Here is an 18,295-nt window from a genome sequence, read left to right on the forward strand (position 1 = left end):
TTTGTGCGTGAGAATTAACAACAGGTCATATTGAAGTTTACTAGCAATTTTTCTCCTCAGTGGTAGCTAGAAGTGTCTATGACAGAAGCATTTTGTACAGCGACATATGTCCCATGTTCTTCGAAATAAGCTAAACAATCCAGCCTTGCCATTAGTACTTCAAAGAAACATGACATTCACTATAGGATAGAGGTAAAGATGTGATGAATTTGGCCCTGAATGAGACAGCCCAGCTATAGATAGGGGTCCACCATTGGGAGCGTATTATAAACCAATTTTGAATCAGCTGTGCTGGTTCCCCAGGTCCAGTTCAACTTTCTCCTTTTGGATGGAACACCACCTGCAGGACTCTGGAGGGCAGTGCAATGTCCAGTCCCTTGAGACCTCTCCACCTGCCCCTCTATGGTTCTTGCGGGAGGTGTTCTTTATTTCCTTCTTCCCCTCCTTCTCACATTCTCTCTAAAACTTAGCAGAAGGATGTGTTGTGCCAAGGTTCCATGCCCTCCAGGCCCATCCATCCTCAGCAGACTACCACACAAAGGGAACAGCTCTAGGATTCCCTGTTCTAAAGTAGGACCTCTGATTACTTCAGGAGATGTATGTAAGCAAGCAACTATGAACTGTGAGTAAAGTATTTGTTTTGAACCATTTACCAGCCTCCACTACTGTGGATGTTTATCGAAAGCAACTAGTTCATTTGGTGGGATATTCTTACCATAAGAAGGGAGTGCTTTTGCTGATTATTCTGCTCTCCCCCCTCCCTTTCAATACTTTTAACTATTAAGGCCCTAAAAGGCCTGGGTCCAGGATATCTTTGGATATCTTCCCTTACATACATTATTTTCTCATGTGTGCAAGTCATCAAATAAGGCTCCGCTATGAGTGTCACTTTCAGACATAAAACATACTCATGGCATGAGGATCCAGGCCTTTGCCACTATGCTGTCCACACTTTTGAATTATGACAGAGGATGCTTTGCCAAACTAGCTCACTCACTCTTTTAGGGACATTACAAAAAGCTTTTCTGTTCCAGAGGCCTATGGGGTCAACTGTTCAATATACCTGCTTTTATCTCTTCTGATATTGGTGCTGCTGTGTTGACAGTTCTGGTTTTTTGATATTTTATAGGGATTTTTAAAATTGCATTGTTGATGTTCTGTACAATTTTTATTGTAAGTGGCCTTGAGAGTCAATTTCTGCCAGAATTGCAACATAAAAATCTGAAAAACAGAAAGCTAAATAGAAGAATGTACTAGCATTACCAAGACTATAAGTCATTCCTCTGTCTGCCATGCAGCCAAAATGACCAAGAAATGCTCTTGGTATTGAGTGAAAGTATCAAATCACTCCAGGAGTAGCCAAGATTCCATACTATTGAATAGTATGTCATATCTATCACAGCACATGCACCCAAAGATATAAACACTACAGTATTTGGAGAAATTCATGAAGGCCTAATTACTTCTACATGTGAATATTGTCAAAATATCCTTTCCACCATACTGAGCCACATACAATAACTTCCTTCAAATAATTTCCCTATGCAGGTGCAACCTATTTATTCACGGATTTTTTATCTTCGGAAATTTCCAATGAGAATTAGAAGGGGGGGGAACTGAAAGTCACACACACCTTTGCCTCCTTCGCCCTTGCGCTGGTGACTCACTCCAGTTTCCAGGCAGCCCAAAACAATGCAAAAAGGCTCCGCCTCACACAGGCAAGGAAATAGCCCTGGAGCCATTGAAGAGGTTCCCCTTGCAAAGGAACAGTAACACTCTTGGAGCCCCTGAGCCAACAAAGAGGCTGAGGAGGGGAAGGGGGAGCCGAAAAGGTGCGGCAAGGTGGAGCGCGCTCTCTCTCACTCGCTCTCTCACTCTCACACACACAGGGGCAGGGGCAGTAGCAACAGAGGGGATTGCTTTAAAAAACCCAGGGAGTGTTTCCCAATTTCCCCCTCCTTCAGACTGAGATGCTAAAGGCTCTCCTGCTCCAGCCCACACAAACAAAACAGTCCAGCAAGCAAGTCTTCCCAGAAAGCAAAGCATGAGATTTAGGCTTCAATCAGATCCACACTTTCCTGGGAGTAAGCCCCATTGACTTCTGAGTAGAAATGCATAGGACTGGACTCTTAAAAGCTCAGCATCCCACCTGTGAAAGAAGCAGGGACAGCTGGCAATAGGGAGGGCTGAGCGGAGGAGGGGGAGGCAGAGAGAAGGGGATTGATAACAGCTGCTTTAGTTTCCTTCCAGCCCCAAGTGTCAGGCTGCAGCGTATTTGCTTAACTCTATGGAATTTAGCACAAAGCATTTTTTCTTAATCGAAAACAGAACTAACGCATATAAATAGGCTCCACCTGTAATTGTTTGTCTTGTCTTCTTTTTACTGCAGGAATCATGGTCCCTGTTACGAACAGATGGCTGTGAACAAGTTTAGCTTAAAAAGCTCACTAGAACTATATCTGTTGGGAACTCTCAGCCACAAGCATCAATTTTCCAATTCGTTTCAGTGACAGTTGCACAAGTCCAATATCCAGCTAATTTCAAAAACCGTTTAATGAACAAATTCTGATGTACTGAGAGGAAACTGCAAGCAAACCACAGAAAATGCACCTATTAGATTTGGAATAAAAAATACATCTTGATCCAATAAAAATTGACAAAAGCAGAGTCAGCTCATCCAGAACCTGAATATCTTCATTATCATGATGCTGCTTAAGGTCAATTAGGCTATGTGGAAGTGCCTCTACTATGCAGACTTTAAGATCATTTACATACAACAGAACCCTTGGACAGCTTCCGGGGCCTCAGAATGCTTTAAAAGGCATAAAAACATCCCTTGGGAAACAGGAAGTCACCTTTTTTGGCCCTACGGCTCCATTTGAAGCCCGTAGAAGCAGCGGGCTGATGTGTGAGACCTCTGCGGGCTTCAGAAAGCCATTTCTTTTTAGATGCGTTCAGAAGAAACCAGTTGCAATTTTCCTAGTGTAGCTGACAACTTCCTCTATGTTGATTTGTTTTTTCCTAGAAATATGACATTCCGACTGAAGAGAGATGATTGTTTGACAACTGACAAAAGTCTCTTGAAAATGTCAGTATTAAAAAATTAAGATTATATCATTTTAAATAGTGCATGAAACAATGCAATGTTGCCTAGAGAGACAGATTCGCTCTGTATGGCACAAGCACTCTGCAACTCAAAACGTGTGTAGAAAGTTCCTAATGTTATGCTTAAAACTTCATTTTAAGGAAATGTCACTTGCACTGGTACTGATTCAGTATGTAGGAGGCCCTTCATCTCTAAATCGAATTTAACTTAACTAAATCATATTTAACTTAACTAAAAGTCAACGCTAACTATAGCAAACACTACTTGCTTTGCAACTCACAAACACCGAAATGCAGAGATGTGTGGCAGAAAATTTACTGAAGGTAAAAGCATTGCACATGATGAAAGTGTTTGAAAAAGAATAAAAGTCTGTGTGTCAGTTGTCTCTCTTAACAAGAGGGATGCATATGCAATTTAAACAAAAGGATGATTCTTCTTCCTTTAGAAAAGGGAGAAGGAATAATCTAATTAGAAGAGGAGAAATTAGGGATTCTCCTATTCACAGTGAAAAAAAGGAGTATTAATGAATTCTGCTTCATAATGCATATTAGTAAAGGTTATTTAAAAAGTTTTTTAACAACCTTAAGGGCGCAATCCTAACCAACTTTCCAGCACTGGCCTAGCTGCAATGCAGCCCCAAGGTAAGGTAACAAACATGCGCTTACCTTGAGGAAGCCCCCTTGAGTGCCTCTCCACTGCAGGATGCAGTGCATGTTGCATTGGTACAGCTATGTCAGTGCTGGAAAGTTGGTTAGGATTGCACCCTAGTACATTCCTAGAGACCCAGGATAGTGTAGTGCAGAGGCCTCCAAACTCTGACCTGCGGGTCAGATCCAGTGCACCAGAATAATCAGCACGGCCATGGCAAAGCCTTCTGCACTGCAGCCTCCTTTCTTTGTGCCCAGTCTTTGCACAGCCTCGCGCTGGGCAGCCACATCCCTAGAGAAATCAGGGCATAAAGTCTTCTGGAGCAATATGCAGTGGAAGCGGCTGCCCGGTGCAAGGCTCTGTAAGGACCAGGTGCAAAGAATGGAAGCTGCAGGGCAGAACAGTAAAGTTTCACCATCACCATGCCATGGATGAGCTTATTATGCTGTCACCTGCATATAATTACCCCTGCTAATTGGGTAAGAGGCACTTTTTCAAGTGGGTGCTCCTTTTTTTTAGCAGGGGGAGAGTAACTGGCCCACCTCACCCCAGCACTGTCTGTTCTAGTGGCTGTCTGCTGGTATTCATTTGCATCTTTTAGATTGTGAGCCCTTTTGGGACAGGGAGCCATTTATAGTTATTTGATTTTTCCCTGTAAACCGCTTTGTGAACTTTTAGTTGAAAAGCGGTATATAAATACTGTTGATTGATTGATTGATTGATTGATTGATTGATTGATTGATTGATTGTCACGCCATGGGCTGTGGTTTGAAGACTGCAGGTGTAGTGGTTTGGGAGTTGGACTTAGACCTGGAAAACTCAGATTCCAAATCCCACTCAACCATGAAGCTTCCTGGATGACCTTGGACCAGACACACTCTCTCAGCCTCACCTACCTCACAGGGTGGTTGTGAGGACAAAAGGTGGGGAGGAACTATGTTCACCACCCTGAGCTCCTTGGAGGAAGGGCAGTATAAAAAATGTGAACAAACAAACAAGTTCACATGATATCAACTTTTACCAACAAAGAATATGGCTCATTAACTGCACAGTGAAGTTAATGAAGGCTACAGTCCTATGCATACCTGCCTGTGAGTAGACCCCACTGTAAACAGTAGGACTTACTCTTGAGTAATCATGCACTGGATTGCACTGGTAATGTAGTTTTGAGTTCAGAATCAGATGGAGCCAATTTGAAAGACAACTACAGTGGTGCCTCGCATAACGAAATTAATCCGTTCCGCAAATCCTTTTGTTATGCGAATTTTTCGTTTTGCAAATCGCGTTTTCCCATAGGAATGCATTGAAATTTAATTAATGCGTTCCTATGGGCAAAAAAGGTCAAAATGAAGTCAAATTTGGTTTACAAAGTGTTTATTACGTGCTCTTTAAAGGCATACATACTGTACAGAGGATTTCTAAGATTTGAAGCATACACGAAATTTTTAATTTTTTAAAAAATTCGTTATGCGAAGCACGGACCTAAAAAGTTTTCGTTATGCGAAGCACGGCCAGAAACTTTCGTTATGCGAGTTACCAAACTCAATCGAAAAACTCTTTCGTTATGCGAGTTTTTCGGTGTGCGGGGCATTCGTTATGTGAGGCCCCACTGTATTCATTTATGTGTGTTTGCAGAAGAGAACTGCTGCTTAAAATTCTGCAGAATTGATATGAATGACATAGTTTAAAAGGTAACTGAATTTCTCTCCTTTGCTGGGCTCTGAGGCTACTGCACCCAGCAAATGTAATGTCTGAAGACAGTGCTGAAAGATTGTGATTTCCAAGCAGAGGTCAGTTGCCACATTCCAAGGAATGTTTGTGTAGGTTACAGTTACCAACACTACACAATCTGCCAAACCCTGAAGTACTAAATGTCTATTGCAAAAATAAAAAATAAAAAACCTCAAACTCGACATTCAATTCAAATTAATTTAACAGACAGCATACAGCATGTTCTTGTCATTTAACATTATGCCTCGAAGCAAACAAGTAAGCTCTTGCCAGATCTGCCCTTGCCACCTCCACTTCTCCATGGGAAAAACAGATTAGAAAAACAGTATCTCTCAGACACAGTTGATTGTTAGAACTACACTGGATGGCTACTCGTTACAATTCCTGTGTTTACCATTATGTTTAATTTCTATCATATGACCCATTGTTTTGGCTCAGTTTGTGAAAACAAAAAAAAGCAAGTGGATATGCCAAATTTGGGGGTGGGGAAGATTGGTGCTTAGGAAGAATAAAAAAGAAATAACCCAGTTCTGGTTTTTTTTTTTAGGTTCATAGGGCCATATTGTACAAATCTTAATTTTGGTTAAATCAGGAATGGGAGTAAGGAAGAACAGGGTCCACTGGTGATACTGGCAAATCTCTAGTAGAATACCAAATGCCCAGTGATGGCTGGAATTCTTTCTAAGAATGCTGGACTAAGTGGACCTCGATCTCACCTCCAGTAAGGAACATCTTACATTATTAGGCAAGAAAATATACTCAGGATAATTGAACACATGCTTTGTTTAATGGCCAAGAGAACTGATCGTGCACTCTTGCTTTGTAAATTTAAAAATATGACTGACTATGATAATTCTATTAAAAAAGTAAACAATGCAAGGCTGCCCACTCTTGGATTAGTAGTGCAATCCTATGCATGATTATTCAGAATGAACAGCCCAATTGTTTCCCTGGAGGAACAGTGGTGCCAAAATGGCAACCGTTGTATTCCATGGGCACCAGGAAGCCACCAGAGGTTTCCTCAGGAAGAGACTTTTGTAATCTTACCCCAGAGAAAGCCCCACCCTCCACAATGGGCTTCCTCCAGTCAGTGCCAGCTAATTCCCTGGCAGGGACCCAAGGAGCTCCATGTTGGGCTTGCAAGCCCAACAGAGCTTAGGATCCTCTCCCGGGCTGGTCCCTCCCTCCTTACTGCCCTCCCCCTGCCCAGTTCCACCTTCCCCCATCATCCCCCTGCCCCGAAAATGCACTGTGGCAGCAAGACTTATTGCTGGCTGTGCTGTGGAGTCATTTTCCCAGTATGGAGGCCCAGCACTGGTGCTCCCTCCTTTACAGCATGTTTATGACACCTAGCACCAGTGCTGAGCTCCAGTGGCAGCGCTATAGGGCCGTAGGACTGGACCCTATGTCCTAGTGTGCTTAGTAGAACTTACTCCCTGGTAAATGTGTATAGGATTGCAGCCTTATTTATCCTTCTGAATTTTAGTAGCTCCTATCTCTTTGATGATTAGTAGCTTCCAGGAAACAAATGTTCTTGGGCTGGACATCAGTGACATGATTGTCAGGCTGGATGTGATAAAGAAGACATAGGTGATCCCAGCTTATAGGGAAAACATCTCGTGACATGGGGTAAGTTAATATGTGGCTGTGAGATGGGTGCAGGGATCTAAGCTTATCTTCCACAATGGTGATCATGCTTATAAAGCTTTGCCCTTCCTCGTGCGTCATGAAGTCAGTTTTCAGGAGCACTATTTCAGATGTTAGTACTAGAGGTACTAATGGTTTCAGTGTGTGAGAGGAAAAAATTCACAGCTAGGTACTAGCAACAAACTACAGGAAAACTACTAGCTAATTAGAATAGTGATTTTTTTTATTTTTTATTTTTGGCACAGCAGTGTCTAGGGAGTCTTGTGCCAGATGGCATTCTAAGCAGTCACCTCCTTTTCACATATAAAACTTTATTGTGTCAACAAGTGGAGCCCATTAGTCCACAAGGTCTTAAAAGTAGACCAGAAGGCCAATTGTGTTGGAGTTGGTGCAACTCCGTCTGCTGTCCAGAAGGGGTCAAGCTATGGCCCAGTGACTCTGACCTTTCTACCTGTTCTCTCTGTGATCCTTGTGGGGTGTGGCCCTAACCCTTTATCCTTCCCTTCTCCTCTGAGCACTTCCTCTTGTCCTCTGACCACCAACCAGTTAAGATGGCACACACCAGGGCTCTGATGCCCAGGCCATCTTGAGCACAAGGCATGCAGGGCGAGGCAGCTCCAGGGCCTTGCTCTGTCTCAGTGTCAGCTGAACCTCTGATCCTAATCAGATGCTGTAAATATACACTCAATGGAACTGTAAGTAAATAACTTCTTTTTGCAACTTTAACAAACCATTGCCTCTTTGTCTTTTTTTATTGATTAGCAGTCAGCTGGGTGAGGGAGGTTCCCTGGGGTGATACTCAAAAGGGGGGGGTCCACTGCTTAAGCTCCACTGCTTACCCCCCCAAGAGGAAACTATTTTTAAATTCCTCCAACAAATTGTGTTTTTTTTTGGGGGGGGGGGGGTTCTTTCTTTTAAAGTAAACTTGTGAAGAATGAATATCTTCACCCAGGCATTAGGTTAGGACTACGTGGTGCAAATCAGGGAGCTGAACTCACTCAAACATTTGGCAAGCAATTAGCAAACATGGATTCAAGGACATGTTCACAGACCTTGGATATTTTCAAGATTAAATTGTCAAAAATGATGTTGTTTACTATAGGAGCTTAATTATAATAGTTGTGGTTGCTATTGTTCTTAATGTTACCAGTAGGAATATAATTGCCTTTTAGCCAAAAATGTTCTCAGGGCAGCCATTTTCACTTTTGTGCTTACTTTTACATCATTCGTATCCATCATGTGGATTCTTTATTTACAGTTCCTTTACTAATACCCTCTGCTTTTGTTTGTCCAGTTATAATGTGAAGGAGCGGCCACTCCAAAGCACTTGCTTCAAGTGACAATTTGGGGAAGTCGGCCAACTGGCAGAGACTGCTCTTCACCCTGCACTCACTTGCCTCCTGCGTGGCCAACCACCTACCCAGCCAAGTTGCCCCACCCTCTTTTCACTTCCTGTCCTTGAAAAACAAGCAAGGAATGGCGGAGTGGTTTACCTTCTCCTCTGGTACAGATGCCAAGAATTGTTGCAGTAGACCTAGCATAGAAGGTAGCAGCTGCTGCAATTCTGTTCCTGATGGCTGTCTTGAAAGAAGACTGCACACTTCTTACCTTCTCTTCCACCAGCACTCTTTCAAAACAGGCCAGTGTGAAAAGAATCTTTCCCAATCTCGGATTGGGATTGAAACAGCTTTGGTTGCCCTGGTGGCAATGTTCTCAGCAAGTCATGACAACATGCAGCTGCAATAGGAATCTGCACACTGGCATGAACCCCTTAGAGGGAATGTTGCCTGGTAGATGACCTATGCCATAGGCTAGACAGGGAAAGGTGTCCATTGGTCCTGCTAAACTTCGTGGTTTTTGATACCATTGACCACAGTGTACTTTTGGATTGTCTGTCAAAGTTGGGGTTAAGGGATATTGTTTGGCAGTGGCCCTGGTCCTTTCTGGAAAGTAGATTCCAAACTTTTCGCCTTTTTGTCTGGTGTGCCAGAGGGTTCTATTCTGTCCATTATGTTATTTATCACCTTCATTAAATTGCCAGGAGAGGTCACAAGGGGGGAAGGGATTAGGTGTCACCAATATGTGGATGATACCCAGCTCTAATAATAATAATAATAACTTTATTTTTACCCCGCCTTTCTCCCCAAAGGGACTCAAGGCGGCTTACAACATATTAAAAACATAATTTAAAAACATATTAACACATCATAAAAAACAGCAGTCAGAATAAAAACAAGGTAAAAAGAGCATAGAGCAGCAGCAAGTCATAAAGGAATCAGGCCTGTAAAAATATTAAAAGATGTTAATAATAAAGATGTTAAAAGGCAGAGAACTCAGAAGGCTTGTTTAAACAGAAGGGTCTTCAGGCCTCGCCGAAAGGTCTCGAGAGGGAGCCATTCTTAAGTCAAGGGGAAGGGAGTTCCATAGCTTTGGTGCCACTACTGAGAAGGCCCTATTTCTTGCAGCCGCCCCACGTACCTCCCTAGGCGGCGGCACTTGTAAAAAGGCCTTCTCTGATGACCTAAGAGGACGAACCGGATTGTACGGGAGTAGGCGATCTCTAAGATACCCTGGCCCAGAGCAGTATAGGGCTTTAAAGGTCAAAACCAGCACCTTGAATTGGGCCCGGAAACGAATGGGCAGCCAATGCAGCCGCTGGAGAAGCGGACTGACAGAGTCGAACCGCCTACCTCCAGTAACCACACGGGCCGCCGCATTCTGCACTAGTTGCAGTTTCCGAACCGTCTTCAAGGGCAGCCCCACATAGAGCACGTTACAGTAATCTAATCTCGATGTCACCGAGGCATGGATCACCGTGGCCAGGTATGCACAATCCAAGTACGGCCGCAGCTGGCGCACCAGCCGAAGCTGAGCGAAGGCCCCCCTAGCCACAGCCGCCACCTGGGAATCCAGGAGCAGCTGCGAGTCCAGGTGGACCCCCAAGCTGCGGCCCTGCTCCTTCAGAGGGAGTGCAACCCCATTCAGCGCAAGCCGATAATCCAGCACCTGCATCGAGGATTTCCAAACCAGGAGAGCCTCTGTCTTATCCGGATTTAATTTCAGCTTGTTAGCCCCCATCCAGATCCTCACTGCCTCCAGACAGCGCTCCAGGCCCTCAACCGCCACCCTGGAGTCTGGAGAAAAGGAGAGATAGAGCTGGGTGTCATCGGCATATTGATGGCACCCCACTCCAAAGCCCCGGATGACCTCTCCCAGCGGTTTCATGTAGATGTTAAATAGCATGGGGGACAGAATTGAGCCCTGTGGCACCCCGCATCTCAAGGGCCAGGGTGTCGAACAGGCATCCCCCAGCACCACCATCTGGGACCGACCCTCCAAGTAGGAGCGGAACCACCACAAAACAGTGCCTCCAGCTCCCAACTCGGCCAATCGGCCCAGAAGAATACCATGGTCGATGGTATCGAAAGCCGCTGAGAGGTCCAGCAGGACCAACAGGGACGCACTCCCCCTGTCCAGTCCCCGGCGTAGGTCATCCACCAAGGCGACCAAGGCGGTTTCCGTCCCAAAGCCCGGCCTGAAGCCAGATTGAAAAGGATCCAGATAATACTCTATACTGTATCTCTATTCCACTGATTCTGGAAAGGCTGTGAAAATCATGAACCATTGCCTGGAGTAGCTAAGAGACTAGACTGGAGAAGGGGGCATTGCTGACATTAAATTTGAACAAAACATAGGTGTACTTGGTCAGGAGAGCTGAAATGCATGTGATGGATTGTTGGCCTACTTTGGGGTTGTACTCGCCTAGAAGCATCAACTCTACAGTTTGGGGGCAGCTGCATCCCTGGGCCTGCCGGCTGTACCCATATGTCATCCCCCCACGTCACAATGTCACCCCTTTACTTCTGGAATGGCTTAATTTTGGAGCCAAACTGAGGTGAGGGCAGACAGGAGGGTCCCTCCACACTGCACTCACCACTCCTAACACTCAGGCAGTGAGTACAGCGCAAACAGCCATACTGCCATGGGGGGTGCACCACCCCCTCTTTGCTCATGGCACACCCGTTTGGGGGTTCTCCTGGGTCCAGCACTACTACTGAATCTCCAGGAGGTGGCAGTGGCCTATGGGGGCCTTTCCGCAGCTTAGGCTGGTGCACCAACTGTGTCCTTACTTGAGTAAATCAGATTGACATTTAGACTAGATTACTGTAATGTGCTCTATGTGGGACTGCCCTTGAATATCATCCAGAAACTTCTAATAGTGCTTATTAGAAACTTATAGAAGTGCTAATAGCCACTTCTAATGTGGCTGCAGTTAGAATTGGCCATGCCACTGCTACATCAGCTACAGTAACTACTGACCCATTTCTGAGTACAGTTTAAAGTGCTGGTGGAAAGGTAAATCATGAAAAATTTACCTTTAAATCTTTCATGATTTGGGACAGGGACACATGAAGTACCACCTCTCCCATATTAAATGAGTTTGTCAGGCCTTTGGCATCCCAGGCCCTGAATTGTTATAAGCCAGGATGTGGCAGGAGGGGCCTTGATGTCTCTGGTAAGAAATGCAAGTGAAGGAACAGCTGCACTGTATATGTGTATGATTAGCAATCAACTGCACCTGTGTTAGGTGGGAGCCATGTGACCTGGGACATGTGTGCTGAGTCACATAGGCTATGGTGGAGTGGTGCAATGCACCACTGGACAGCCAATCAGAGTGGGTCACAAGACTATCTTGTGACTATGAAGTCACCCTATTCTGATTGGCTGGCCCCGGTATATACGGGGGCAAGAGCAGACACCAAATGTGGGCTGCTGTGGTGGAGTTTCTTCGTGTCTTGCTGCTGGTTTGTTCTGTGACTTGGACTGTGCCTTATCGTGACTGTGCCTCTCTGTATCCCTGACTTCTGGACCGTTTGACTGACTACTCTTCTGCCTGCTGCTTTTGCCAATACATGCTTCTGCAGCAAACAAGCCTGTGTCTGCTCCTTTGGCTCTGTTTGGGATCGCTTGCTTCTTGGGCTGTCTCCCTACACTCCCGTGCCATTCTGCTATCGGGAAAGCAAGGGCTATCCTCCACTGCTGCCCTGACAGGGCTTATCATTAATGTCAACTGGGATGGTCCTCTGTGAGTGCTGCCATTGTCAGAAGCTAGACTGGTGGTCACACAGGGGAAGGGTTTCTCCATAGTGGTATCCCATATGTGGAATTCCATACCTGCTGAATTGAGGTTGGCCCCCTCTTTCAGCGGCACATGAAGATGTTTCTGTTCCCTTCCATTTTTTCTGATTTGGGGTAACCCTTGCAGACTGGTGGGTTTCTGTTTGGCATTTTTTTTCTGGTTGCTGTTTGTTCTTATTCTTGTTACTTTTGATTTCTAAGCTTTTGTACTATAAACCATTTTTATTCATTGTTATGAGAGGTTATAAGCCTTCTTGGATGCCTCCACTGTAGTGGGAAAGGCAGTATACAGATATTTTTTTCATAAAAATCCTGCAATAACTAGAAATTAAGGTATTCTTGAGGAATAAACATATCTGATCTGATATACAGGGAGGGGCAACCTCTCCCCTCCATAAATAGGATCTCTGAAGACTATGTACCTCTTCCTCACAATTCAAGAAACTTGTACTAGTAACTTGATCTGTACAGACTATTCGCTTAAATAATTTCTCATGAATAAGAGTGAACAAAAATTGGTCCTTTGTGACAATGCATCCCATTCTTACTTATATTCTCAAAGTATTTTTCTCCCTTCCCCCTTATTCTTTCAATCCATGTTATAATTTTCCTTCACTGCATACAATAAGCCTACAGTTCTTTCATTCCACCCGCAGGAGTCTGTTCTAAGGGCATTCAGGGTGGACTTGAGAGAAAACCTGTCCCATTTCTGTGCCAACTGTAATTATGACCAGTTTAGAATGCCACCCTGTCTCCTCTGGAAGTCCCACTTTATCATTTTTCAGCTTTCTATTTATCTTTCCTCATAAAACAGTCCAAGCCAGAGCAACAGCTTCTCAAGAGCTGCAAAAAAATTCAGCTGCAGCATACTTGTGAAGCCTTCTTATCCATCCCAAGAATAAACACATTCCAGAGGATGAATGTTTTATAAACTATGCACAGAAATTACAGAATTAATCATCCTTGCTATTGAAAGAGACAGGTCAACTTCCATGTTATGGGACATTTTAATAATGAATATGTTAGTGCAACCAATCAGAATTATGTTCAGAAGACAAATTTAAAAAGATCCCAGAAGACTGTGACTACTGGTCACAGTCACGAACTTGGAGTCTAACCAAATTATCACAGACTCAAATATATAGTGTATAGGTAGTTGCCAATCTTCAAAACTGATTCACTGTATCAGGCATGCATAGATACAGTGTAAAGAACAGAGTTGAAAGGAGAGGTTTTAGATTAGGTTTATAAATCCACATTGCTATATTTATTTTAAAAAAATTAATGCATCTGTAATAAAAATTACTATGTTGGCAATCCAATCCTATTGGGAAAAGCCACCAGTAGAACATGTGCTCTTTTGGCATTGGCTGCTGAAAAGCAGCCATAAAGTGCACAGTGGCAGCGCAGTGAGTAACACACTGCCCAAGTACTAGCAGGAAGACACTGCATCAGCAGACCCAGAAGGACCCACCAAGGCAGGGAAGACAGCGAAGGAGGCAGAATGGAGGCGAGGAGGAGGCAAACCTGGATGGGGAGGAGGGAGGAACAGAGGCGGGAGGCTACAGCAGGGGTCCATCCAGTTAGGATGGCACATGCCAGATCCTATCCCCTCTGGCAGCAGCCTTCCAACCCCTTTTCATTCCTTGGACTTGTGGCAGTGAAATCACTAGCGCAGGTCCGAGGAGACCCACTGCAGAGCAGAAGGCTTAAATCCCCTTTCCCCTCCAAAGCCTTCCAATCTGCCCCCTTCCCCCACAGGATACAACACACCTGTTTTGGTGTGGCCACAGCAGCCCTGAGACAAAGTCCTGCACTGAGACCCCCATAGCGCCTTCCTAGATCCCTGATGTTATATTGGGCACTACCACGGCTAAAGTTTCAGAAGTCAGCCTGGCCAGTTTGTCCCTCTAATGTATGTGGCCCAGAGCCAGAACCCAACACGGCTGACACCCAGATAGTATCCACCATGAACCATCACCTTTCCCCTATGGATGTGCAAAGATTCCTTTGGATTGCAGCATTGCTATATATTATCCAGAAATTAATGTACTGGTTTGTTTGTTTACTAGTTTATTTGCTACAGGGCAAAAAGGACGGTGGAAACTGAGGTTTATATGACCACAATGTTATAGTTTTATTACTGCATTTTTTTCTAATGTGCATTTTTCAATATTTTTAATATTCTATTATGCCAGGCCACATTTACACAAGCAGTATGATTTCATTCAGAAAAGTTACTACAAGCAATATGCTTTTATTGGCTCAGGGTCCCTCCATGCTGGATTCCATGAATGAATTCTATGGATTGAACCTAGAACCGTACGGATACAGAGCACATGCTCTCTCACCCCTTTCCAAAGGGGAAATCAATATTCTTCCACAGAGTAATGATTTCATCTTGGAAATAGAGCTAAGACTTCAGCACCCTATCAAGGATTATGTCCCGAGACAGCAAAAAGATAAGGATGCTTAACATCAACAGTCGCTTTCAGTCATATTCCTATGCTGACAGGGATTCAAGACGATCTAGGAGCCACAGAAACCGCTGAAGACAAAAATATTCCTAGATCAGTGTCTCTCAACGTTTGTCCTCTGCTGTACCACTTCACATAGTCCATCTGTGTAAAGTGCACTGGAAGTAACTGGTGATGACATCATTGCCATTTACTTCTGGGTTAGAAGGCCAGATGCAATGTGACAAACACCAGTAAGAGGCACAGGATTGATGGGAGGGCTTTTCTGTGCATGGAAAAACATGCTTTGGAGTTCTGCCTGTTGAGCCTAGCCTCCTACAGCTGTTTGTTGTAACACATTCCTGGTCTCACTGCTGGGCAGCGAATGTCCAGTGGTTCCATGAGTATCACCAGACACCACCTCATGTACCACTGGTGGTACCCATACCACTGGTTAAGAAATACTGTCCTAGATCTCCCAGTGATGTAATCCAAGAATTCATCATGCCACAAATCTTCACACACAGAGAAAATATGTAAATTTCCTCTTCAGTAACCTTTGGAATAACCTATCCAATAAACTGTCCTTCCAGTTGCTAGACATCAAGCTTAGGCCATCTACTATTCTAGCACTATTAATTAAGATCAATTTTTGAAGACCAAGCAAGAAAATACACCCACACACAAAATTATTTTTTTGAAATTATTATTTTTTGAAATTCATTAAAATATTCATATTCATTATGACAGTGTTTCTCAAACTGTGGGTCAGGACCTACTAAGTGTATCGCCTAACACCTAGCTCAGCCGCATTGCAAATACAGAGCTAAAAATACAGAGTATATTGCTGCTGGGTAAGGCAGGCTCCTGGTGAGAGAGGCATGGTGTTTTGCCCTGAATAGATGGGAAGATGGGATGCTGGAAAGGGGGGAGGGCTGTGTGGTTGGACAGCACACGTGTGCTGTGTAATGGGACCTTAGGTTGATCACAGCTTAGGTTTGAAGCCTAAATGGATGGTGTCGCTTCTAGTTATGACATCATTTCCAAGTCAATGACATCACTTCTGGTGGGTCCCAACAGACTGTCATTCTAAAAATGGAGTCCTGGTGCTAAAATGTTTGAGAATCACTGCATTATGACAGGTGTGTGCATGTCCATCAGAATGTCTTCAGGAGTAACAATCAGTGAAATCAACTGTCTTTACCTTCAAGAGTGTCTCCTTGTCCAGAAAGAGCGTCCCCTGCTCCAGATGCATACAGTGCAGTCGCAGATAAGGCATATCTTGTTCCTGGCTCCAAGTCTCTGAGTACTGTAGTAGTGGTATCACCCCTTAAGGTTACTTCTTTAGTTTCACCTCCTGATTCAGGAGTGTATGTTACAAGGTACCGTTGTACTTTGCCAGGTGCTGGACTCCAAGATAATTTCAGTGAAGAAGTTGTAGCATCAGAAACTTTCAAATCTCTTGGTCTTCCCAGAACTGCATTCGATAAAAAGCATTTAGAAATGTATTAAGAACTATCTTTGAGAGATACTAAATGGGTTTTATCCAAACCCTGTCTCACATGAATAGTCTCCATTTGTGTAAGAGAAAGAAGGGGTGAGATTATTAATTATAACCCTTCCCTCTCCAGTCTCCTGTGCCCCATACCTTCTTGTTCTTCATAATCACCCAACCCTCAAGTGCATATTTTGGGGAAATGTAGGGGGCTGAAGAGAGGATGAGGGAATCTTAGAAAATCATCCCCATCGTGTAAGTGGGAGACTGCATTTCCATAAGATGGGATATATTTAAAACCTTATTTAAAGTTTCTATGAAATATCTATGATATAAACTATGGCATAATTGGCATTTAAAAGTGTAATCATAGACAGAAGATACCATTTAAATGGACAGAGAAGCCAGGAAAAGTTGAACAATCTCTAAACATGAAGTATGGAGATTGCCATGTTAATTGAGAAGAGGAAAAAGGGGTGCCCCATGGGGGAGGAACTGGCCCTTGAAATGAAATTTGAGTGATAGAAATATGTCAGAAAATGAACGTTCAAACAAAAGACTTGGGTAGATTTTCCTGCAGTCATAAGATAACTAGACACCTTGTTACGTGAAAATCCCCTTTTTCCCTTCCAAGTTGTGTTTTTATATCTAGTTATGTATTTTGGACTATACAGACCAAGCAAGCAGGCCACTCCTCCCCCAGCACATGTTTCTAAGGGCCATGGCCAAGCTACAAGCACATGAATTACACAACCCCCAATTCCTTGCAGGTCAATGTAGAACCTAATCACTGTGTCTCCTGATTATGCAAAACAAGCATGCACCTATGGAGGAGGAAGTCTATTGTTCTTTTGTTGTAGCTTTAACACTCTTAAGCACCTTATGCAAATTGCCTCCCTCCCCCAGAAGGTCAGCCTGGCTGGTAAGCTGCCTTCCTTCGGGTTCATCACATACTCCACGTGTACCATTGTGTGTTACTGAGCATGCCCACAGCTCTGGGATACTTCCAGTCAGTTTAGATTGACTTCCAGGTCAGACAACTCTTATAAGAGAGAACACAGAGCTCAGGTCTCTCTCTCTCTCTCTCTCTGACTGCCCACCTGCTAGAGGGGCCATACACAGGACTCTCTTCATCCAACTGCTCCCCCCCCACAGGTAAATATATCATGCGTCTAAACTTCCCCCCCTTCTTCCCTACCTTTTCCTCCCTTCTCCCCCCATCTTTAGTCAGCAACTGGGTTTAGCAGATTAAGGAACCCCTAAAATACCTTCCTACACCCTAACCATTTCTGTTTCCTTTTCGGATGCACACAAATACATAGCACATGCATCCACCAAGAGTTAGGTACACCAGACAAGTACTAGAAATCTATACTTATCGATTCTCCATGTGTATTATGTTACCTTTGTGTGTTTTTGCAATAAAAATATAATCCTTTGATTGAAAGTTACCTTCCTCCCAGTCTCCTCATTAAGCTAAACAAGGGATTTCTTTGCTCTACTCTGTCTTGTATCCAGCCTATGGTCCCAAAAGTTTCCAGAAGGCTAATATAAATAATTCCCCTAAACAAAACAGCCTTTTTGGTAACAACCTTTCCTTTTCAGTGTGTGGATATCAGCCTAGGACCACTTTGCACACTAACAGCCCAATCCTAACTTGCACTGGAACAGGCAGGCCAAGCGGCCTGTGCTGTATCCAGCACACATTAGGTGCCGGCTGGAGCATAACTCAGGATAAGAGGACTTTTTTCCCCCTTATCCTATGTCGCACATCAGCCACCCCATGGGACTATTTGGATTTGTGCCAGCAAATTCACTGATTCAAATCCAAGCAGCCCATTTAGGGTAGATCAGACTGGGAGTGGGGGCTTAGATGCAGCCCAAGGGATCTTGCTCCCCACTCAGTCCCCATCCACCTCCCGGTCTGCGTCTGCCCCAAAACACCCCCTCCCCATCTCCTCCACCCTCTCCAACCCCTTGCGCTGGCCTCTCTCAGACAGCAAAAACTAACCCTTTCCCAGTGGGGATCCAGCACTAGCAGGCTGGCACTTATCCTCATGCCAGCCTAGCTGG

The 18,295-nt window shown here is 44.2% G+C and overlaps 1 protein-coding gene across 1 annotated transcript in view; it reads right to left on the reverse strand.

Moving 5' to 3' along the window:
* COL12A1 (collagen type XII alpha 1 chain) overlaps window positions 1-18,295 on the reverse strand; it is a 155,495-nt gene that overhangs the window by 91,461 nt on the left and 45,739 nt on the right. Inside the window, exon 14 of the mRNA XM_066612440.1 lies at window positions 15,932-16,204. Within this exon, the coding sequence (XP_066468537.1) occupies window positions 15,932-16,204 (273 nt within the window). The remainder of the gene's footprint in view (window positions 1-15,931; window positions 16,205-18,295) is intronic.

Source organism: Tiliqua scincoides, chromosome 1 (assembly GCF_035046505.1).
Source record: "Tiliqua scincoides isolate rTilSci1 chromosome 1, rTilSci1.hap2, whole genome shotgun sequence".
In the NCBI taxonomy this organism is placed as follows: Eukaryota; Metazoa; Chordata; class Lepidosauria; order Squamata; family Scincidae; genus Tiliqua; species Tiliqua scincoides.